Here is a 23,798-nt window from a genome sequence, read left to right as displayed (position 1 = left end):
AAAAAAAAGTTGTTTATTTCATGGAAATGTTCTATCAATTACAATAATACAGTTATTCACTAAAGCCGGCATTGTAACAATACCGATAAAGATATGAAAATGTATATGTTGTTATTTATGTAGTACCATTATCTTAAACACCACACGAGATTATGACATCAAATTCAATCGACTAAACTCTCTCAGTTGTTAAGTTATGGCTGGCTGGCGCAAACTTGTCTTTTTCGCTACGAATATTCTTGGCTTAAGTTGTTTACAACTGCAAGATTTGGGCGGACAATGGTCACTTACAGAAGCAACAGGAAGTAAAGTTATTATTCTCCGTCATAATTCAGATAAAGTTATCATAAATTTATTTCAGAATACAATAACCTAAATGCGACTGTACCAGGTGGCATTTACACAGATTTAATGCAAAACAAAATTATTGGTGACATATTTTACGGAAACAATGATACTGAAACTCGGTGGGTGGCTGAGACCAATTGGACTTATAAATACCAATTTGCAGGTTAGTGTTCCCAGTTGGCTACTTACTTAACTCATTTCAACTCGTATTTCAGTCGACGACAGTATTTTAAACCATAGCACTGTTAATATAGTGTTTGAGGGACTTGATACTTTTGCCACAATTTTAGTCAACGATGTTGAAATTGGCACAAGCCAGAACATGTTTGTGCGGTACATTTTCGACGTTAAGGATGTTCTAAAGGTAGTTAAAATGACGCCCACATCCAAAATCGTCAAATAGCAAGTCATATTTTTATGTGTTTATAGCTCGGAAATAACAATATTGAGGTGCGATTCGCCTCTCCTATAATAACGGCCAAGGAATTGTCTTCAAAACAAGGCTACGACGTGCCGCCAGTCTGTCCACAAGACGTACAAAATGGGGAATGCCATGTAAATCAGATTAGAAAAATGCAGGCATCTTTCTCATGGGACTGGGGCCCAGCGTTCCCTTCTATGGGTATTTGGTATGTACTATATATAGTGTGAAAATTATACAGCGCCACTGACGTCGAACGATGACGAAAAAGGTGGTCTCCCGTTTCCGTCTGTCTGTCTGTCATCTATATCAATTTTTATTAGACACAATCTCCGGAACTACTGGATTGTTGTCAAATTTTGTACGTATATTAGGATCCACCAACAGTGGTATGACGTCATCTATAAAATTTACAATAAAATATTACTCCTATATTTTTTTATTTACGAAGTAAGATACTCCTGCACTAGTGATGTATGAGTCCGTGTTGAGTTTTTACTCTAGACATACAGATTTTTAGAAGAAAAAAAAATCAAAATTGTATAATAGGATTTTGCAATTTAACTTTCAAACTGTAAAACCGAGTGCTCTAAAATCTTGCCAACGTTTTAAGGTTGTCGAAATCGTGGTAAATCGTTAATCAAAATTTATTCCTTTGCCCTCTGCCACAAAGATTATGTCTTTATCTCAAAATTTTGGCTAATAAATCCTGTCTGAAAGTTTAGTCAAAATATTATGACTAAACTTGTGGTCTATGCAGTCATAGTAATTTTTCAATGTTGTGGTTTCATAATTTTTCGTTTTTCTATCTTTCAGCTTCCCAATTTTAAATTTTCATTTTTTTAATTTTATATAAATTTTTTTATTCAATTTTTCAAATTTTCAATCTTTGATTTTTCAATTCCTCGATTTTCTAATTATTAAATTTTTCAATTTTACAATTTTTATTTGGACTTCCACTTACCCAATTTTCCGAATTCTTTACTTTTCAATATTTCGATTTTTAAGTTGCTCAATTTTTAATCTTCCGATTCTTGAATTTTTCAAGTTCTTGATTTCCAATTTTTAGATTTTGCAAAGTTTTCATTTTATACTTCTCATTTTTTCATTTCTGAATTTTCAACTGTATAATTTTGCAATGATTCCATGTTTTTATTTGACAAGTTGAAAAATTGAAGAAAATGGAAAAAATCGAAAAACTGAAAAAACGAAAAATTGCTAAATCGAAAACATAGGAAATTGAAAAATTGCAAATCGAAGAACTGAAAAAACGAAAAATTGAGACATTGAAAAACTAAAAATGGAGAAACTTTAAAACCGAAAAATTGTAAAATCGAAAAATTGCAAATAAAAAATTGAAGAAACACAAAATTGAAAAATTGAGAAACTGAAAAATATAACAATGAAAAAACGAAAAATTAAAAAATGTAAACGTTGAAAAATCGAAACATTGAAAAGTCCAAAAATTGAAACATTTCACATTGAAAAAAATAAAAATTATAAAATCAGAACATTGAAAAACCGAAAAACTGAAAAAAAAGAAAATACAAAACCCAAACGAAAATCTGCAAATCAAAAAACTGCATTTTTAAAAATAATAATTATTATTACATGTTTAAAATAAAAGCTATGAAAAATTGCAAACAAAAAATTGAAGAAACACAAAATTGAAAAATTGAGAAACTGAAAAATATAAAATAGAAAAAACGAAAAATTACAAAATGTAAACGTTGAAAAATCGAAAAATTGAAAAGTCCAAAAATTGAAACATATCACATTGAAAAAAATTAAAATTACAAAATCAGAACATTGAAAAACCGAAAAACTGAAAAAATTAAGAAAATAAAAAACCAAAAATTGAAGAAACACAAAATTGAAAAATTGAGAAACTGAAAAATATAAAATTGAAAAATCGAAAAATTAAAAAATGTAAACGTTGAAAAATCGAAAAATTGAAAAGTCCAAAAATTGAAACATGTCACATTGAAAAAAATAAAAATTACAAAATCAGAACATTGAAAAACCGAAAAACTGAAAAAATTAAGAAAATAAAAAACCAAAACGAAAATCTGCAAATCAAAAAACTGCAAAATATAAAATTCAAGAAACAAAAAAAAAATTGTGATTTAAAAAACAAACAGAAAAATTTATACAATATTAAAAATAAAGAAAATAAAAAACCGGAACGAAAAATAGCAATTGAAAAATTGCAAGATTAAAAATCCAAAAATTGAAAAGGCGAATAAAGGATAAAGTTTTAAAATCCAATAATTGAAAAATAGAAACATTCTAAAATCGTAAAATTGCAAACTGAAAAATGAATAATCCAAAAATTGAAAAATCGGAAAACTGAAATATTAAAAATTGAAGGCTCGTAAAATTGCAAATCGAAAAATCTAAAAAATCCAAAAGTTGGGAAATCGAAAAACTGAAAAATTTAAAAATGAAAACTCGAAGAGTGACATGTAAAATTGAAGAAACAAGAGAAAAATGAAAAATTGAAAAATTCAAATCTAAAAGTTGAAGAAACGAAAAACTGAAAAAATTGACATTGAAAAAATTCAAAATTAAAAAACAAGAAAAATTACGAACTGCAAAATTGAAACATTAAATTAAAAATCGAACATTGAAAAGTCGGATAAAGGAAAAATTTTTCAAATCCAGTAATTGAGAAATGGAAAAATTCTTAAATCGTAAACCTGAAAAAGTTTTTTTTTTGAAAATTATTATTGTTATTACATACTTATTTCAAATAAAAACTAGAAAAATTGCAAATTAAAAATTGAAGAAACGAAAAATTAAAAAATATAAAAGTTTTATATTCGAAAAATTGGAAATCGAAAAAGTGATAAATCCAAAAAATTGAAAATATCACATTGAAAAAAAGAGAAATTATAAAATCAGAACAGTGAAAAACTAACAAATTGAAAAAATAAGAAAATAAAAAAACGAAACGAAAAATTGCAAATTGAAAAATCCAAAGATTGAAACATCCAGAAATAGAGATATTAAAAATTGAAGACTCGTAAAATGGCAAATCGAAAAATTGTAAAAATCTAAAAACTGTAAAATCCAAAAGTTGGAAAATCGATAAAGTGAACATTTTAAAAACGAAAACTCGAAGAGTAACGTGTAAAATTGAAGAAACAAAAGAAAAATCAACAATTGAAAAATTGCTAATCGAAAGGTTGAAGAAACGAAAAACTGAAAAAATCCAAAATGATAAAATTGGAACATCGAAAAATCGAAAAAATATAAAAATAAAGAAAATAAAATTCCGAAAAGAAAAATTACAAATTGAAAAGTCGGATAAACGAAAAAGTTTTAAAATCCAATAACTGAGAAATAGAAAAATTATAAATCAGAACATGAAGAAACGAAAAATTAAAAATTATAAAAGTTGAAAATTCGAAAAATTGGAAACCGAAAAAGTGAAAAAATCCAAAAATTTAAAAATTTCAGATTGAAAAAATAAAATAAAAGACCGAAACAAAAAATTGCACTGAAAACTGAAAAATCCAAAAATTAAAAATCGGGAAACTGAAATATTAAAAATTGAAGGCTCTTAAAATTGCAAATCGAAAATTTTCAAAAATCTAAAAGATCCAAAAGTTGGGAAATCGAAAAACTGAAAAATTTAAAAATGAAAGCTCGAAGAGTGACATGTAAAATTCAAGAAACAAGAGAAAAATGAAAAATTGAAAAATTGCAAATCTAAAAGTTGGAGAAACGAAAAACTGAAAAAATTGAAATTGAAAAAATTAAAAAATAGAAAAATTACAAACTGAAAAATTGAAACATTAAAAATCGAACATTGAAAAGTCGGATAAGGAAAAATTTTTAAAATTCAATAATTGAGAAATGGAAAAATTCTTAAATCGTAAAACTGAAAAGTATTTTGTTTTGAAAATTATTATTGTTATTACATACTTATTTCAAATAAAAACTAGAAAAATTGCAAATTAAAAACTGAAGAGACGAAAAATTAAAAAATCTAAATGTTGAAAAATTGAAAAATTGGAAATCGAAAGAGTAAAAAATCCAAAAATTTGAAAATATCACATTGAAAAAAAGGGAAATTATAAAATCAGAACAGTGAAAAACTGACAAATTGAAAAATCCAGAAATTAAAATATTAAAAATTGAAGATTCGTAAAATAGCAAATCGAAAAATTGTAAAAATCTAAAAACTGTAACATCCAAAAGTTGGAAAATCGATAAACTGAAAATTTAAAAACACTCGAAAAGTAACATGTAAAAATGAAGAAACAAAAGAAAAATGAAAAATTGAAAAATTGCTAATCGAAAGGTTGTAGAAACAAAAAACTGAAAAAATCCAAATTATAAAATTGGAACATCGAAAAATCGAAAAAATATAAAAATAAAGAAAAAAAAATTCCGAAAAGAAAAACTACAAATTGAAAAGTCGGATAAATGAAAAAGTTTTAAAATCCAATAACTGAGAACTAGAAAAATTACAAATCAGAACATGAAGAAATGAAAAATTAAAAAACAAAATAAAAGACCGAAACGAAAAATTGCAAACTGAAAAATGAAAAATCCAAAAATTGAAAAATCGGGAAACTGAAATATTAAAAATTGAAGGCTGGTAAAATTGTAAATCAAAAATTTTCAAAAATCTAAAAAATCCAAAAGTTGGGAAATCGAAAAACTGAAAAATTTAAAAAGAAAACTCGAAGAGTGACATGTAAAATTCAAGAAACAAGAGAAAAATGAAAAATTGCAAATCGAAAAGTTGAAGAAACGAAAAACTGAAAAACTTGAAAATGAAAAAATTGAAAATTAAAAAACCGGGAAGAAAAATTACAAACTGAAAAATTGAAACATTAAAAAATTGAACATTGAAAAGTCGGATAAAGGAAAAAATTTGAAAATTCAATAATTGAGAAAAATTCTTAAATCGTAAAACTGAAAAAGTATTTTTTTTAATTATTATTGTTATTACATATTTCAAATAAAAACTAGAAAAAAATCAAATTAAAAATTGAAGAAACGAAAAATTAAAAAATCGAAAAGTTGAAAAATAGAAAAATTGGAAATCGAAAAAGTAAAAAATCCTAAAATTTGGAAATTTCACATGGAAAAAAAAAGAGAAATTATAAAATCAGAACATGAAAAATTTAAAAATGAAAACTCGAAAAAGTGCATATCTTAAAATGGAAGAAACGAAAAAAATGAAAAATTGTAAAATTGCAAATCGAAAAATTGATAAACTGAAAAAATTGAAATTGGAAAAATTAAAAATTATAAATTCGGAACATCGAAAAATCTAAAAATTGTAAAAATAAAGAAAATAAAAAACTGCAACAAAAAATGCAAACCGAAAATTTGAAGGAAATGAAAAATTGAAGAATTGAAAAATTGAAAAATTAAATATCCAAACTTTAAAAAGTCGAATAAATGAAAAAGTTTTAAAACACAATAGTAATTGGAAAATGGAAAAATTCTAAAATCGTGAATTTGAAAATGCGAAATATTTAAAAAATTGTTATTCTTACTACATATGTATTTAAAATGAAAACTAGAAAAATTTTAAATTTAATAAATGAGAAATTAAAAAAATCTAAAAGTTAAAAAGTCAAAAACTTGAAAACCGAAAATTTGAGAAATCCAAAAATTGAAAATTTTCACACTGAAAAACAAATTATAAAATCAGGATATTGAAAAACCTAAAAATTTGACATTGAAGACATGGAAAATTGAAAAATCGCAAAATCTAAAAACTATAACATCCAAAAGTTGCAAAATCAAAAAATTGCAAAATCTAAAAATCGAAGAAACAAAAAAATTGCAAATCGAAAAATTGAAGAAACGGAAAACTGAAAAAATTAAAAATAAAAAAACAAAAATTTATAAATCAAAACATTGAAGAGTCGAAAAAATGAAATTTTAAAAATTGAAAACGGAAGAAACTCAAATCGAAAAATTCGCAAAATCAAAAATTCAAAATTTGAAAAATTTAAACTTGAAAACTCGAAAAATTGTAAATCGAAAACTAAAGAAACAGAAAAAAATAAAAATTAAGAACTGAAAAATCCTAGCGAATTATAGAGGTTATCAGAAAACAAAAATCCCCAACAATGTTTATAAATTTTCAAGAAAGCGGGGGAAGTTCTGTCGAAATAATCTTCGACCAATTTTTTAAACCAAAGTCAGTATTTACACAGGAAAAAATATTATTGTCTTTGTTTCACACAACTTTAGTTAAAATTCCACTTAAACGTAGATTTTAAGGAAGGAAGTATACTTGGAGGCATTCGACTCGTCTGTGATTCGCTACCTCCTGGTGGATTACGACGAAACCTCGGACGATTCCTGGATGATAACAATATCTGCATATTTAAGCGCCACGAAAGGAAAAACCCTAGAAGGGAAACTCCGCTACACTTTGGAAACTGACGTATCTTCAATCGAACAAATAGTGGAAGTTAATGAACCCAGTAACGACAACGACGAAATCAAAATTGACTATTCCTTCACAGTTCCAAAGGTAATTTATAAAAAAAACTGTAACAATCCGGTTCTAAATTTTTGACAACAGATTACAGTCAGAAATTGGTGGCCCAATGGCTACGGCGAAGCCAAACTCTACGCTTTAAGCGCACAGTTCCAAAGCGGCTCAGAAGTAAGCTCAAAAAACATAAAAATAGGTTTCCGAAAAATAGAAATAGTTCAGGAACCCATTGGTAAGTTAGCTGTTAATCTTTCTGGAATAACGATCAAATTCTAGCGTCTGGACTCAGCTTCTACTTTAAAGTAAACGACGTTCCGATATTTGCAAAGGGGGCGAATGAAATCCCTATTGATATTCTTCCCGAAAAGGGACAAAATCCTGAAACCATAGCGAAAATTTTAGAAAGTGCGCATGCCGCCAATATGAATATGTTGCGCGTTTGGGGAGGCGGAGTCTACGAGTCTGACTATTTTTATCAAAAGACGGATGAACTAGGGATTTTGGTATGGCAAGACTTTATGTTCGCCTGTGCCATGTATCCCACTTATCCCGAATTTTTAAAGTAAGGACAGTCGTTATTGGACACAAGCATATAACTGTTTTTTTAGCAACGTTAGAGTCGAAATTCGGCACCAAATTAAACGTCTTCACAGCCACCCAAGCATTGCGCTTTGGGCTGGTAACAACGAAAACGAAATAGCCTTAATGACTGACTGGTACAACACTAAAAAAAATCTCACTCTTTTCAAAAACGACTACTTGAAACTGTACATAGGTACAGTTCGCTCAGAACTACTCAATATTACAAACAATGTCTTGTTTCTTTCATCAAGTCCGTCCAATGGTGAAGAATCCGAAGAAGAACACTATCTTGCGAAAAATCCCGGAGACCCGTTATTCGGAGATGGTGAGCAAATTTTCAACAAAAATAAATTTCACAATGAGTCTTTCAGTTCATTTCTACAACTACTTGGTCAACAGTTTAGTCTCAACGACTTATCCAATTCCAAGGTTTGCGTCTGAATACGGTTATCAATCTCTTCCTGACGCTGACACTTGGTTGACTGTCACCGACGATGTAGATAATTTAGATCCGGGGAGTGTTTTCATGTACCATAGGCAACACCACGTGTTAGGATTCGCTGAAAACAGTCTCTTAATCGGTTACCAATTAAACCTCAACAAGTCGATACCAGACTATTACAAGACTTATATCTTTTACTCACAAATTGTGCAAGCTTTGTCAATAAAATTTGAAACTGAGTATTATCGCAGTTTCATGGGTCGGGTTGATTCTGAAGGAAGAGGTAACACAATGGGTGCTCTTTTCTGGCAGTTAAACGACGTCTGGGTGGCACCTACGTGGTCTGGAATAGGTAATACGATGTTTGCGTAAACTGTGATGGTAAACCCTCTTTTCCAGACTACACAGGCAAGTGGAAAATGTTACAGTATTATGCTATAGAATTCTTCGCACCGACGATTATAACAGGGTATTTAGACGTTTCAAGACAATTTGCAATTTACGCCATGTCGGAAATCGTTTCTTTAGTAGGTGTATCTCTAGACGTGTCTGCAGTCGTAGAAGTTTACAGCTGGAGTTCGTTCGAACGAGTCGGTTTCTCCGAATACAACGTCACTTTGGTTAGTATTTCGTATTCCAATCCGTGTTTCGGTCAACTTTGCAAAATTTTGTAGGAATATGGAAAATCCGTCGAAGTCAACGTGATTGACACCGACAGCTACCTTCAAAGTCTCGGCTGTGGTTCTTTGTCCGAAGCACGAACCAACTGCTTCTTCTACCTCACTCTTCTCTCCGGCAACGCCGTCATAGCACCACATAATCTAATCATGGCAACCTCCCTCAAACAATCAAATTTGACGAAAACCACCGTTGAAATTGTCTCAATTCGACAAGTAGACACTCAAGCCAAAAAATTCGAGATTTCGATCCAAGCCGATGGTGTTAGTCTTTTCGTTTGGTTGGACTCCCACCAAATCCGGGGCAGGTTTAGCGAAAACGGATTCGCCCAGATTGGTCCCACCAAAAATGTTAGTTTTCAAGCAGAAGAAGCGACTTCTGTTGCTGAGCTAGAGACAGTACTTACAATTGTTCACTTAAACAACGCTGAGTATCAGTAAATAAATCTTTGATAACGATTCGAGAGTTTTATTTAGTTCAACACAGATAGTTTTGGCTAGCAACACCGTTTAAAATGGGTTGCGGTTTTGGAATAATTTTGCTGTTTGTGGTGCATTTTGTGGACGCGCAGACGAGGCAGTCGCTTAATGGTGATTGGCTACTTAAGGATGAATCTGGCGGTGAGTGTCGAAGAAGGAAAAATATAAATTTTAACATATTTTTCAGAGTATTTAGATTTAAACGCGAAAGTTCCTGGGGGTATTTACACCGATTTGATGAATAATGGCGTTTTGGACAATATTTACGCTGGATTCAACGATGTGGAGTATAAATGGGTGGCGAGAAGTAACTGGTCGTACTATACCACTTTTGAAGTACGCGAGGCTTTGACTGATTATTATACAATCAATTTAGTTCTTGAAGGTGTCGATACTTTTTCCACTATTTTGATCAACGATGTGGAAGTAGGAACCACTCAGAACATGTTTGTCAAATATATCTTCAACATAACTGAGCAAATTAAGGTCTCTGTCTCACTATACATTTTTTTCGTTAGAAAAAATTAATTTTAGGTTGGTGATAACACTATCGAGGTAAAATTTTTATCACCCATTTCGGCTGTCGATGATTTAGCAGCCAAACACGAACAAAATTATGTGGTTCCACCTGAGTGCGTCCCTGATTCGTACAAGGGCGAATGCCATGTTAATTACCTTAGAAAAATCCCGGCATCGTTCTCGTGGGATTGGGGTCCAGCTTTTCCCTCAGTCGGGATTTGGTAAGAACTTATAATAAACAATCCAAGTTTAAACAGAACCTCACTAACAATGTGACCAAGTCACTTCAAAATTTTGCAAATGTTATTTTAATTTTATCAAACAACATAAAAATTAAAGATGTCATCTCAAAAAATGATTACATACATAAAATTTCCTGAAAATACCGATGATGATTGATTATGCTTCGGTAATGTTTATATTTTTGAAAAATCAGTTAAAAAGGTAAGGTATGACAACGTAATGCCTCGCAGATATAAATTAAATGGATCATAAGATTTATATTTCCTCATAGTGCCACCTTTAAATATTGGTTTTGGTCGACCTGCTCATTCTATAAATAGATTCATTATATAAATATACTTCGCACGTAAAATATGTTTTATATGTATTTTAGTCCAATATGTTTTATATCGCAGACGGCTGCATTAACCCAAAACGCCCTTTAAACAATTTTTAAATAAGACATACGGAAAACAATAAAACATTTTAATATTTATTGTTCATAATTTTGCATTTAACATATACAGGGTGAGTCACTAAGACGCGGCCCTGTATATCTCATTAATTATTATTAGAGACAGAAAAAAGTTGTACGGTTCTTTGAGGACTATAGTCGAAAATTATTTTTAACTGTTCTGTTTTTAAGCTGTACCACAACTTAGTTTTTTTTTAATGAAACAACCTATATATTTTCCAAATTTTGATTAACCTCTTCTCATTGACCTCTTCTCAGGCTTTCCAACCACAGTTTACTTTTGAAATTCCAATGCGACGTTGCCACGTTATTCCAATTTTCTCGAAATTCTTTGGCAGGGTTCACAAAAAATCGCTATAGGAACGATAAATAAAAGTACGGGCTTTGACGTGCTGTGAACAAAATCAAATTTTAATATATTGAGTGTTTTAAAATGCGAGAAGTGTTCTGTTTTTTTTTTTAATTACCTTTTTGGATGTTTGAAGTCATTGATGTTAGTTGTGTTAGAAAGAGCGAAAAATTTTGAAATTTTGGAGTAGTGTACAAAAATCAAATAAATTTATTAAACTATCATAAAACTTATCAACAAAATTATTTGTTCTAATCTGTATTCAAAATTTTGAGATTATGTTAGGATGTTCATAGAATTAATTATCTAATAATTCTATTATGTTCTTGAAGACTTCGTTGTCGTCCAAGTAATTAAAATTTAAAACCAAAGATGGCGCAACAGCACATTTTAAAATTTTTGAGATTTTTTAAGCAAACCTTGACCCTATTAAGTAACAAATACTTGTTAGTTTACGGAACAAAGTATATTTTAACTGCTTATTTAATTAAAACTGCTAAATATTTGAATAACAAAAAAACATAGGAATTATTTGGCAAAATTTTTAGGTGACGTCATCAATTTTTTGGGGGTGATAAGCCAATAAGTTTTGATCAAAAATTTACCAGGTTTATGATAGTTTTAAAACACCTCGAAGATTTCAAAACATTCGGTTTTGCAGATTCAAAATTAAATTGAAAAATTTTGTTTTATAATTTTGATTTTTTCCAAAAATTTGCACGTTTCGGGTAAAAACTCAACACGGAGTCACATTATTGGTGGAGATAATTAGACAAAGTTTGGTTAGCATTTTACCATCTACATGATATTTATAATACAGATATAAAATTTGACAACAATCGGTAGTAGTTTCGGAGATTATTTGTCTAATAAATATCCGAACAGACGACAGACAGAAGACGGACAAACAGACGGAAACGGGGGACCTATTTCTTCGTACTTTAGGGGTCATGAAAGGTCGAGAAAACGTAAAAGTAGAGAGTCGGTCAACGGACTTGACTGCAAAAACAAACCCATTTAATAAAAAATGGGTGGAAGGTATTTCGACAGAACTTACCTCACCCCCGAAGTGTAGCCCAACAAATCTCGCTTCTTCGAAAAATTGTAATTTTGTTTAAAAATAACTCTTTAAAGTAAAATCCAATTATTTTTAATTATTTTTTTTTGTATCTTCAACTTTTCAACTTGCAGTTTCTCGAGTTTTTAATTTTTAGATTTTTCGGCTTTGCAATTTTCCAACCTTCGAATTTTTCAATGTTTAAATTTTGCAATTTTTCGATTTGCGTTTCTCGAGTTTTCGGTTTTTAATTTTTCAGTTTTCCCTCTTCGATTTTTCATTTTCTTAAATTTTTCAAGTTTTCGATTTTTCAATATTTGGATTTTATAATTTTTCGTTTTTCAATTTTAATTTTTATATCAATTTTCCGATTTGAATTTTTTTAGTTTTTAATTTTTTTGTTTTTCCAATTTTTAGATTTTGCAATTTTTCGATTCACTATTCCTCGAATTTTCAATTTTTAAAATTTTTTAATTTTTCGATTCTTCAGTTTTGCTTGGCTTAAAATTTTCGATTTGCAGTTTTTCGATGTTCTGATTTTATAATTCTTTGTTTTTTCAGTTTTTTTGTTTCTTCAATTTCTTCATTTGCATGTTTCGACTTTAATTTTTTTTGTTTCTTCAAATTTATGACATACAACTAACTAAAATAAGTTTTCATTTCAAAATTTTTCTTTTTTTGATTTTTCAACTTTTGGATACTTCGATTTTTAGATTTTTCAATTGTAATTATTTATTTTTATTTTCATTATTTTCATTTTTGTTTATAACGATTTTTTTCTGTTTTTCAATGTCCCTATTGTATAAATTTTCTTTTGTTTCAATGTGAAATTTGTTAATTTTTCGGGTTTTCAACTTTTAGATTTTTTAGATTTTCGTTACTTCAATTTCTGATACGCAATTTTTCCAGTTTTCATTTTAAATATGTATGAACAATGATTTTAAAATCTTTTCACTTCTTCAGTTTTACGTCTTTCGAATTTTTCAATTTTTCGAGTTTTAATTTTTCCAGTTTTAATTTTTCAATTTCTCGATATTTAATTGTTCAGTTTTTCGACTTTCCAATTTTGACGATTCTATAATTTTTCAGTTTTAAAATTATGTATTGGGTTTTCCAATTTGTCGATTCATTATTTTTTTCGCTCTTTAAGTTTCGTGTTTTTAGTTTGTCTATTTCAGTTTTTCATTTCTTGGGTTCTTCTATTTTGCAGTTTTTCGATTTTCCACTTTTTAGAATTTTCAGTTTCTCGGTTTTTCAATTTTTTTTAGATTTTTTAGTTTTGCGATTTAAAAAAAATGGAAAAATTCCAAAACTATAAAATAGAAAAATCAAAAATAAAAAAACGAAAAAGTATAAAACGAAAACTGGAAATCAATAACTTGAAAATTGGAGAACCCAAAAAATGCAAATCGGAAGATTAAAAATTGAAAAAGCGCAAAATAGGAACACGCTGTAATGTCGAAATATTGAAAATTAAAGAACTTGGTAAATCGGATAATTGAGAAATCCAAAAATTGCAAAAGTGATAAATTTAAAAATTGGAAAATCGGTGAATTGAAAAATAAAAAGTTGAAAATTTGGCTTATCGAAAAATTATAAAATCTAAAGAAACACTGAACAATTGGTCTAAAGAGTTTAGACAGTACTTCCCTCGCTGTCGGAAACGTGACGATTGCATGCCTATTATGCCTATTATGTCAGTACTTTCGGAGATTATCTGTCTAATAAAAATCCGGGACGACAGACGGACGGACGGACGGACGGACGGACGGACGGACGGACGGACGGACGGACGGACGGACGGACGGACAGACGGACAGACAGACGGACAGACGGAAATGGGAGACCTATTTCTTCGTCTTCTATGGGTCATGAAAGATCGAGAAAACGTAAAAGTAGAGAGTTGGCCGACGGACTCGATTACAATACTTCCTTTGCTTACGCTCGGGAAGTAAAAACGGTTTTTTAACATCTCTAAAACACCTAGAACATCTAAAACACCCTGTATTTTATTACTGTATCTTACTCTATTTTTTGTCCTCATGCTTCCTTTGTGTCTATATGTCTCTTAAAAAAGTAAAAAATCTCAGTATAACTATCAACTTTCAATATAGAAAATACTCAGCAAAGAAGAAAAAGAACAAAAAATAGAATTCTGATACAGTAATAAAATATAGGGTGTTCTAAAAACTGAAATATCGATATTTGAAAATTGTAATAACTAAAACATTTTTATAGATGCTTTGTACATGAAAATGTAATCTCATTATACCACAACAAAACGCGTACCTTTCTTTACCTCTTCACAAAATCTTGTAACATAAATTTAAAAAATAACTCTACTGTAATTTTTTGTGAATCTTTCCATTATTAAAAATTTCAAGAAAACTGGAATAACGTGGCAACGTAGCATTGTAATTTCCAAATTAAAATGTGGTTGTAAAGCCTAAGAAGAGGTCAATCAAAATATGTAAAGTATATAGAGTGTTTCATTAAAAAAAAAAACTCAATTGTGTGTTACGCTCTAAAAACAAAACACTATGTATAGTTAAAACAGTTGGTACAACTTTGGTTTTTAACTTTTTTCTCTATTTCTAATAATTAATGGGATAGTGACTCACCCTGTATTTCACATTATATGTCACTATCGCGTTAAAAATGTGACGTAATTTTCGACTCCTTCATGTTCTTTGTTGTTAATTTTCCACTATATTTTTAGGAAAGACATATATTTACAAGGTTATTATTGCACTCTCATAGAGTATGTAGTGGCAGAAGTGTTGGATACCGGCGACAACTGGACTTTATCAATCGACACCTACTTTTCGCCCCCAGCAGACATTGTAGGACTTTTAGGCTTTGAACTAGAGACAGCAAATGAACCAATTACAGTTAGAAACTGGACAATTCTGACTATCCCCAACGAATACGGAGAAGTGGTGAATACAACCGAGATCGTCGTACCAAAAGTAGTACCTCATCAAAAACCTATTTCAAAATTGCTACTTTTATCATTTTAGACTTCAGTGGAAACCTGGTGGCCCAATGGCTACGGTAAACAACCACTCTACACTCTAGGTGTATCTTTTGACAGCGTCTTCGACTACAGTTACAAAGAAATCAAAATAGGTTTCAGGAAGATTGAATTAATTCAAGACGAGCTTGGTAATCAGTAATCACAATCACAAAAAATAATCAGTAATTTTATATAATTTTCTAGAAATGGGGCGTTCGTTCTACTTCCAAGTCAACGACGTCCCAATTTTCGCCATGGGTGTTAACTCAATCCCCTTCGATATTCTCCCCGAAAACAGCTACAATCTGGAACGACTCAACCACTTCATGTCAAGCGTTGCGACATACACTGAGATGAACATGATCCGTGTTTGGGGTGGTGGGGTGTACGAATCTGATCTCTTCTACCAGTTGGCAGATGAGTATGGATTGATGATCTGGCAGGATTTTGTTTTCGCGTCTTCTATGTATCCAGCAGATGACGATTTTCTTAAGCTAGTACACACAAAGATTATCGTTTCAAAAATAACTTATTTGTGGTTTTAGTAACGTGAAGAGCGAAGTTAACCACCAAGTTAAGAGAATCCAGAGTCATCCAAGTTTAGCGTTGTGGGGTGGTAACAACGAAAACGAGGGAAATTTAGCTTCCAATTATTTCAATACGGCTGATAATTTCGAAGTTTACAAAGCGGATTACATTAAGTTGTATATCGACACCGTAAGGGATGAAATGCGGAGGATCACGAAGAATGCAAACTTTGTTGACTCGAGTCCATCGAACGGAATCGAAACTGATAGTGAAGGGTACGTTTCCCTGGATCCTGGTAGCCTGATTTACGGAGACGGTGTGTTTATTTCGTCACTAGTTCAAAAAATTCACTTAACACTTTTTTAGTACACTTTTACACTAACAATAGAGACAGCTTCGACACAAGCATCTACCCTATTCCTAGATTTTCTTCTGAATATGGTTTCCAGTCTTTGCCGAGTGTTAGCTCTTGGCTTACAGTGACCGACAATTTAACCGACTTAAGTATCAATAGTGACTTTATGAAACATAGACAACATCACCCTGATGGTAATGATCCTCTGAAAAACCTTATTGAATTTCAGTTAGAACTTCCCAGCGAAAACAACGAATACTATGATGAAGCTCTCATCTACTATACGCAGGTTAGATCACGCATAGTTGACTTTCAATTACTATCGTAATATTAGATCATTCAAGCAATGTCCATCAAAATTGAAACTGAACATTATCGTCGACACATGGGACGAGTTGATAACGATGGCCGTGGTTACACCATGGGTGCCCTATTTTGGCAACTAAATGACGTGTGGGTTGCTCCCAGCTGGTCTTCCATAGACTATACGGGGAAATGGAAGATGCTTCATTACTTCGTTCCGGGTTTCTTCTCCCAAGAATTAGTTACAGGTCACGCCAACAGTGACAATCAACTTGAAGTGTATCATATATTAAACAAAGAATACGGAGTCGGGGAAAAATGGATCAATTTAACTATTTATGCGTGGGATTCTTTCACACCTGTCAATGGTACGCAGTTTGTTGGAGAATTTGTAGGTATTTGTTTTTCAACGATATTTGGTGTGTTTAATTATTATTATTTAAGGAACCTGTGACTTCGACGCTGATTGCCACTCTTGATATCGATCAGTACCTTTCCGATTCCGGTTGCGGGTCAGTAGAAGAAGCAAGATTTAACTGTTTTATACATTTCGTGGCTGGATTGGGTACGATAACATTGACACCTTCAAATTATTTCTTTCCTTCAAAATTCAAGGAAGCTAATCTGGTGACATCTAATTTGGAGGTAAAAAAAATAATAATTACAAATTGGTCCATATTTTCATGTTTATGGAGTATTTACTAGAGTTTATAAAGGGAGGTCATGGAAATATTTTTCATTTCTTTGATTAAAGTAGAAATAATTGCGCTTTAACTACCTTAAGTATGTCAACAAGACAAACTTTTCAGTTTGTAATATATTGAAAAAAATAGTTTCGTCGTATAACGAAATAATAATTGTAATTGTTTGTTGATTTATACACTGTTTTACAATTTTGCGGTAATTCAGTCATCCTGAACTTAACAATTATGTGACGACAAACCTTACATCGACCATCTGTCTGTTCACCTTTTTCTCTTTAAATATTGATACAGAAGTCTGAGATAGCAAAATAAATAATCGCCTCCAAGAAAATTAATAGCAGAACCTATATTTACCTTTGTTGGTTTTACAACTCGTTTACATTCGTATTTTATTAAGAAGGAATAACTTTTTGTTTCCCGAGGACGCTCGTGTATACTTTGGCGCCATCTGAACTACAAAAATTGATACGAAATATAATATCCCGGCAGATAACTGTAATATTAATGTAACAGTAAACAGAACTTATTCGAGTCATAATTACTGCCAAGAATGTGTCACCCAACACGCATAATAAATCAGAAACGTGTATTCATTTTTATGCAACACAAAAAAGTTGTTATGATGGTGTGGAGGCAAATTTAAATTATGCTTTTACTCTATAGACAGGTCTAATACACACATCACATTTCTATACTTAAAAAACCTGCCGCATATTATACTCTACCTCTATACTGCTTGCGCCACGTGATATCGTGCTTTATTTCAATTAAAATACACATCCTATCTTTCAAATTTATAACGATAACTTGTTTAAATTTATAACATTAACAAAGCACATATGAAATAAACACAACAAAAATATGAATATTAAATGTAGTACAAAATCAAAAATAGGCTGAGTTTGGTGCGTACACTGTCAGCAATAAAATCTCCAAATTCAGTTTATCGAACGGTTGATAAAAATTTGCAAGGTCCTTTCTCTCAAAATGGACCAACGTTTAAGATTGGTCCAAATGCCATAAATGAACTACTATTTATAAATCTCGATGAGAAGTTATTAACTGTGAATAAAGTAATACTCGTACTTAAGTAAAAAACATCCATAAACTTTAAACATCGTTATAAAAAAAAAAAAGAGTTAAGCCTAAATAAGTGAATTTCCTGTCACGTCTTTTATATGAACGTGTCATGATCATAAAACTAAATTAGAACCATAAATAGTTACAAATCTTAACATGAACTGTGAGTTTCCAGGCAACAAAACCAACATTACACGTGTTGACGAATAGTCAAAGTTTCACTAATTTCAGATTAGAAAAAACTGGTCGAAAGTTGTTTCGACAGAACTTGCCTTACACCGACAGTACAATGAAACATATCCAGCATTTTCGTGCAAGGACACGTATATCAACTTTATTGGTGTAGTGTACTATTAAAAATAACAGTATCGTATTCCCAAAATTTTCTGAGAAAATGGAGTTAGCCGTTACTGATAAATCACTCGGCTTACGGCGATTAAAAAAAAATAATCAGAATTGAGATAGGGCGGGTGGGTGGGGTTTACACGATTAAAATGATTTTTGCAAGGAAATATGGATTTTGCAATTGTGGGGCGGAACCTAAATGCAAAATCGATATTTCCTTATACAAATTTTCCATTTTAAACATGTTTTAAGTTTCATGTTGTGAAAAAAAGTCTACACATATTAAAACAAAAAGGCAAAATGTAAGCCCGCCTACCCGCCCTATGTCAATTGTAATAATTTTCTTTTATTCGTCGTCCACTATGGGGGCGGAGCTTAACTGCAAAATACTTATTTCTTTACAAGAAATTAAAAACATGCTTTTGAATGTCGTCTTGTTCAAAGAATATTATATATATTAAGAAAAAAGGCAAAATATAAAACCCCGCCCACCCACCCCATCTAAATTGTGATGATTTTTTTATTCTTAGCAATTTAAAACACAATTTTTGTGAGGAAATATGTATTTTACAATTAGGCTCCGCCCTTAGGTTTGACAACGAATGAAAAATTCATCACGGTTGAGATCGAGACGGATGGGTGGAGCTTCTCTTTTTTAATTAATACATTTAGTTTTTCTTTGCTCTTAAGAACATATTTTACATGGTAATTTTTCGTAGAAAAACAAGAATTTTACAATTAAACTCCGCCCCTCGGCTTACGACGAATAAAAAAAATCATCAGAGTTGAGACAGGGTGGGTGGGCGTGGCCTATATTTTGTCTTTTTTTTCTTAAAATGCATAACCATCTTTTCACAACATGAAGCTTAAGATATGGTTAAAATGGTACATTTTTACAAGAAAATGTGGATTTTGGAACTATGGAAATTTTCCATTTTGAACATGTTTTAAGTCTCATGTTGCGAAAAGAAGTCTACACATATTAAAACAAAAAGGCAAAATGTAAGCCCGCCCACCCACCCTATGTCAATTGTAATGATTTTCTTTTATTCGTCGTCAACTATGGGGGCGGAGCTTAACTGCAAAATATTTATTTCTTTTCAAAAAATTAAAATCACATTTTTGAGTATCGTGTTGTTGAAAGAATAACAATACTAAGGGTAGTCGTTGGAACGACGAAGGGGTGGTTGGGCGGGGCTACTAAATGCCCATAAAATTAGAAAAAAGCAAAATCATATTTTGGACGATTTAGATAGGATTTATTCGGCAAAATTTTGAGCTGACGTCATCAATCTTTTTGAGGGGATAAGCAAATATATTTTGATTAAAAATTTATTATGGTTATTATAACTTTAAAACATCTCCAGATTTCAAAGCGTTCGGTTTCGCAGATTCTAAATTGCAAAATGTTTTATAATTTTGATTTTTTTCCAAAAATCTGGATGTTTCGGGTAAAAAACACGGAATCATAAACTACATGTACAGGACTATGTTATTTTATACAATTTAAAACCCATTTACTAGACATATACAATTTTGAAGTGACGTCATCACATTATTGGTGGGGATGATTAGACAAATGTTGGTTAGTGTTTTACCATTTACACGATATTCCTAATGTTAGTACAAAATTTGACAACAATCAGCCCAGTACTTTCGGAAATTATTTGTCTAATAAAAATCCGGACGCCAGACAGACGGACAGACTGACAGACAAAACAGTTTTTTAACATCTCTAGAACATAGGGGTAATGAAAGGTCGAGAAAACGTAGAAGTAGAAAGTCGACCGACGGACTCGATTACACGCTTACGCACGGGAAGTAAAAACATTAATAAACTAAGACACTCATTGAAACAGACTGTGGCGTCGACTGCGATTCATTTTTGTTTAAACAACTGCCTTTTTATGAAATTACAAACTAAATTTAACCTACTCTTATTTTAGTTATTTTCAACATTGTTACAAAAGAAAGAACTCTGACTAATTGAGGGTGACATTCCTCTAAATATGCATGGTTCCCTATGTTATTGACTGTTTTTCTCATTTTTAATACTTCAACTGCAATTTCGCTGTTTTTTCTTTTTTCTCAGTGCGAAATTTGAATTTCAAAATCCAGGATACCACAATAATTTTTTTTAAATTTATCATTACGTTTTGTTGTGTTGTTAAATTTTGAAAAAATAAAATACAAGACTTTTTATTACTTTCCACAGGTGATATAGAAAGTTGTAAGGATTCTAAAGAGGCAAAGCGAGGGAGCAACTGGAGGATTTTGATACATCGTGGCAAAGAATATCGCTGAAAACCCGTGTACAGGCCACAAAATTTATTCTATCATTGTTTTATGATTTTGCTTTTCCAAACCCCTCGTTTGGGAAAGAAAAAGCATCTTAACTAATATTTCTGCACAAAAAAACTAGCCAAACACAACAAAGAGCAGTTGCCTATATAAAGCTGTATTATTCGTTGACAAGGGTGGCGAAGAAGTCAAAGTCGTAAAACCACTATTTTCGTGGATGGCCTATACAGAAGCTTCGTTTGCGGATATCAAAAATAAATACTTTGCTTAATTAAGATTCTGGGTCAAAAATAAAAACAGGAATTGTTTAGGCCAACGCTACAAAATTTCCCATTGTTTTGATTATTTCATTATCAAAGATATGTACCTACGCAGCATTTGTTGTTTTTAAATATATCATAAAAAACAGCGCTATTTCCCCCATGTTTGTTTAAGTTAATGCATATTTATATTTTTCAACCTTTTTAGAGGATTATATTGTTTACATTTTTGCTGACCCACATTAATACGTATTAACATTTTTCATTTTTGTGCAAACAATACAGTTTTAACCTTTGGGCCTTATCTTCATAAATGATAAATATTAGTAATAAAAATGCGTTTTGTAGATTTTTTCGTTTCTAAATGCTAAAAACGCTGAAACCTATTCTTAAAATATCGCGAACACAATAAAAATACCACCAAAGACAGCCATCGATTTTTGAAGATTTGTCTTTGATATAATTTTCAAATGTCAATTTCAAAGTTTGAGTTGAAAATGCAACTATCAAAGACAAACTTTCAGACATCCATGACTATCCTTAATCGTCTTTTTTACTGCTCTCTCGGTATTTTAAGATATTATTATGAGAAATAAATGCGCTATTATTAATATTTGCCAAAATTATATTAAAGCTGTAAATAATTACAACCAAACACTTTTTCAACGTCTGGTTTGAAATTAATCTGAGTGACTAATAAAATAGCTGTCTTTGAGATTAGTTTAAAAATTTTATAATGAGGCGAATTAATTTCTGCGACGATATTACCCGGAAATCACAAATAAAGTAAAAAGTTCTTAGTCATCCTAAACCGTCACTTTAAAAACCAGATATTACAAATATAAAGTGCACTTAATGACCAAAAGCTTAAATATGTACAAACATGGCGACATATCTTTAAGATAAGATGTATTTTCTTAAAGATATGATTCAACATAATCATACTTAATCTGTTTATAAAGACATAATGGATAAATATAAACGTGTACACATGATGTATATAATCGCATTTTTTTCTAGATATTGGCGGTAGATAACTTTGATGCTGAAGGCCTAAGATTTTTAATCGCCCTACGAGCCGATGCCCCTTGTCTCTTTGTATGGTTGGACGCTGGTGATACAAAAGGTCATTTCCTCGAAAACGGCTTCATCCAACACAGCCTCGTAACTACAGTGATCTTCGTAGCAGATGAGCCTACCACGGTTGAATCTTTACAAGCCACTTTAACTGTTACACATGTAAAAGATCCAAAATATTTTCCCACAAAAGTGTAATAATGGTATATAAATAAACTTAATGAACACTTTAACTATCATTTATTTGATTCATTAATTTATTATAAATAAGGTCTTTTAACCAATCACAGTGACTACTCCATGTAAGACTGCAACATTGAAGTAAAATTACTTAAGCAGAATTTAACCGGAACTCCAATGTTTATGAACGAACAATTTAATGTATTTGTAATAACAGCAAAAAGCAGAGCCAGAGCAAAGTGGCAAACCATCCATTTAGCTATTTTCACTGAATAGAAGTTACATTCAATTTATCGAAATAATGTAACAAACCTTGAAGGCGTTTCTTCACTCGTTTTTGGTCATCAACAGTACATCCTAATAAAGCTGATTCGAATTTCTTATCAGTCACGCCATGAACTATATTGGAAGAGCATGCATTCATAAAGGAAACACATTTTGCTTTCGCGTTTTCAGGATCTGATTTCACACACATTACAAGACCGTCTATTAAATGATTCACTTGATGTAAGGCTTCTTCCTGCGTTTTGTCGCGCTGAGTGAGGATTTTCACTTCAACTGTAAGGCAACGGTTCATTATTCTCTCGGCATACCGGCACACATCATCTCTGTCATCTAAAGAAATATTTAATCACTGAATTCCGCAGTTACATAACACTTACTGTCCGCCAACTCTATGATTAAATCTGTGTTCCTAACCGAATCTAGAGACGATAACAAGTGGTCTCTGTCTTCTTCTAGTTGCGCTGCTTCTCTTCGCAACTTTTCAACATGACTTTCTAAAACATCTAACAATTCTAAGATCCGTTCTTTAGGCGTTTTTGATTCTATCGCATTATTTTCGTCAATTTTTGGCAAGCTTGACTGCGTTAAAGCCATTAAATCACCTGAAACCCTCATGTGTTAGTCAAACACAAAAATTTTGACATAACCTGAAAAAACATTTGTTGATATTCTGATATGGATATTTTACGAACCTGACGAGGTACTCGGTGATGGATCTATATCCATACTACTCCAGTTGTCGTTGCTGCTCGACGCCAGTTTATTTCCTTTTTTGAGCAAAAATTTAAATAAACTTCAAGTGGAGCAGAAATCGTTAGTGACCAAAAATCAAAACATGGAAAACCCTAGAAACATTTCACTGGATATAACTCCCATTAGAGCAAAAACTTACCCACACTTCTCAATTTTTATATTACAGGTGTAATTATTTTAAAAATTGACACACGTGAAAAATAACACAATACATTTTGTTACAGTTTATTTTAATAATAACGTATATACATATTTACACTTATATGAAAGATTGCACTGAAAATGGCACAGAAACGTGCGTTTGTAATAGAAATAATTGAGCAAATAATAAAGAAAACAGGTACTTTCATCAATAAAGTTGATAAAGAGATAAGAGTGCGTTTGCACGTAAAATTACAAAGTTACCCACAAGTTGTGGCACAAAACTGACAAACTTCATGTTAGTCAAACAACTCCACTAACAAAGACTGTAAATGGAAATCTTCATGCCGACACGAATAAATAATGTAAATTCACGGTTCGTGGGCGTTTTGAAGGGCACGCAATTCTGTAATACACAACAAA

General features: G+C 31.1%; 4 protein-coding genes across 5 annotated transcripts in view; 2 read left to right on the top strand and 2 right to left on the bottom strand.

The window, feature by feature from the left end:
• LOC135134086 (beta-mannosidase-like) lies at positions 1 to 9,404 on the top strand. Of its 2 annotated transcripts, XM_064062685.1 has the most exons (11): positions 1 to 305; positions 362 to 511; positions 564 to 712; positions 778 to 977; positions 7,025 to 7,280; positions 7,332 to 7,476; positions 7,521 to 7,806; positions 7,853 to 8,151; positions 8,198 to 8,620; positions 8,668 to 8,888; positions 8,943 to 9,404. In XM_064062685.1, exons 1-11 carry the CDS (start codon positions 197 to 199, stop codon positions 9,384 to 9,386), a joined length of 2,682 nt encoding a protein of 893 aa, XP_063918755.1. In that variant the 5' UTR covers positions 1 to 196; the 3' UTR covers positions 9,387 to 9,404. The 2 variants fall into 2 exon arrangements, with proteins under 2 accessions (XP_063918755.1, XP_063918756.1); XM_064062686.1 differs by lacking the exons at positions 1 to 305; positions 362 to 511; positions 564 to 712 and having other exon boundaries at positions 851 to 977; positions 7,017 to 7,280.
• Positions 9,388 to 22,249, top strand: LOC135134085 (beta-mannosidase-like). Its single transcript, XM_064062684.1, has 11 exons — positions 9,388 to 9,566; positions 9,613 to 9,911; positions 9,960 to 10,165; positions 14,767 to 15,016; positions 15,068 to 15,212; positions 15,268 to 15,556; positions 15,609 to 15,907; positions 15,958 to 16,235; positions 16,281 to 16,640; positions 16,694 to 16,894; positions 21,960 to 22,249. The coding sequence occupies exons 1-11, from the start codon at positions 9,461 to 9,463 to the stop codon at positions 22,212 to 22,214; spliced, it is 2,688 nt and encodes an 895-aa protein (XP_063918754.1). The 5' UTR covers positions 9,388 to 9,460; the 3' UTR covers positions 22,215 to 22,249.
• Positions 22,238 to 23,453, bottom strand: LOC135134098 (BAG family molecular chaperone regulator 2). Its single transcript, XM_064062703.1, has 4 exons — positions 23,378 to 23,453; positions 23,174 to 23,326; positions 22,859 to 23,083; positions 22,238 to 22,811 (listed from the first exon to the last, which is right to left on the bottom strand). The coding sequence occupies exons 2-4, from the start codon at positions 23,205 to 23,207 to the stop codon at positions 22,462 to 22,464; spliced, it is 609 nt and encodes a 202-aa protein (XP_063918773.1). The 5' UTR covers positions 23,208 to 23,326; positions 23,378 to 23,453; the 3' UTR covers positions 22,238 to 22,461.
• Positions 23,446 to 23,798, bottom strand: part of LOC135134083 (tyrosine-protein kinase hopscotch) — a 31,779-nt gene continuing 31,426 nt past the window's right edge. Inside the window, exon 14 of the mRNA XM_064062682.1 lies at positions 23,446 to 23,781. The gene's annotated coding sequence lies outside the window, so the exon portion shown is untranslated. The remainder of the gene's footprint in view (positions 23,782 to 23,798) is intronic.

This window comes from Zophobas morio, unplaced genomic scaffold (genome assembly GCF_036711695.1).
Source record: "Zophobas morio isolate AGI-343-1 ecotype UQ-CSIRO unplaced genomic scaffold, CSIRO_AGI_Zmor_V1 ptg000023l, whole genome shotgun sequence".
Lineage (NCBI taxonomy): Eukaryota > Metazoa > Arthropoda > Insecta > Coleoptera > Tenebrionidae > Zophobas > Zophobas morio.
Note: the sequence above shows the minus strand (reverse complement) of the source record. Positions and strands in the feature narration are given on the sequence as shown.

Bases quoted from the DNA above. Each gene is read 5' to 3' on its own strand.
- LOC135134086 (XM_064062685.1), top strand. From the start codon at position 197: ATGGCTGGCTGGCGCAAACTTGTCTTTTTCGCTACGAATATTCTTGGC. The intron at 512-563 runs GTTAGTGTTCCC...CTCGTATTTCAG, and splicing joins TTATAAATACCAATTTGCAG to TCGACGACAGTATTTTAAAC. The intron at 7,807-7,852 runs GTAAGGACAGTC...CTGTTTTTTTAG, and splicing joins ACTTATCCCGAATTTTTAAA to CAACGTTAGAGTCGAAATTC.
- LOC135134085 (XM_064062684.1), top strand. From the start codon at position 9,461: ATGGGTTGCGGTTTTGGAATAATTTTGCTGTTTGTGGTGCATTTTGTG. The intron at 10,166-14,766 runs GTAAGAACTTAT...CTATATTTTTAG, and splicing joins TTTCCCTCAGTCGGGATTTG to GAAAGACATATATTTACAAG. The intron at 16,641-16,693 runs GTAGGTATTTGT...TTATTATTTAAG, and splicing joins CGCAGTTTGTTGGAGAATTT to GAACCTGTGACTTCGACGCT.
- LOC135134098 (XM_064062703.1), bottom strand. From the start codon at position 23,207: ATGGATATAGATCCATCACCGAGTACCTCGTCAG. The intron at 23,084-23,173 runs GTTCGTAAAATA...TGAGGGTTTCAG, and splicing joins ATCACCGAGTACCTCGTCAG to GTGATTTAATGGCTTTAACG. The intron at 22,812-22,858 runs GTAAGTGTTATG...ATATTTCTTTAG, and splicing joins AATCATAGAGTTGGCGGACA to ATGACAGAGATGATGTGTGC.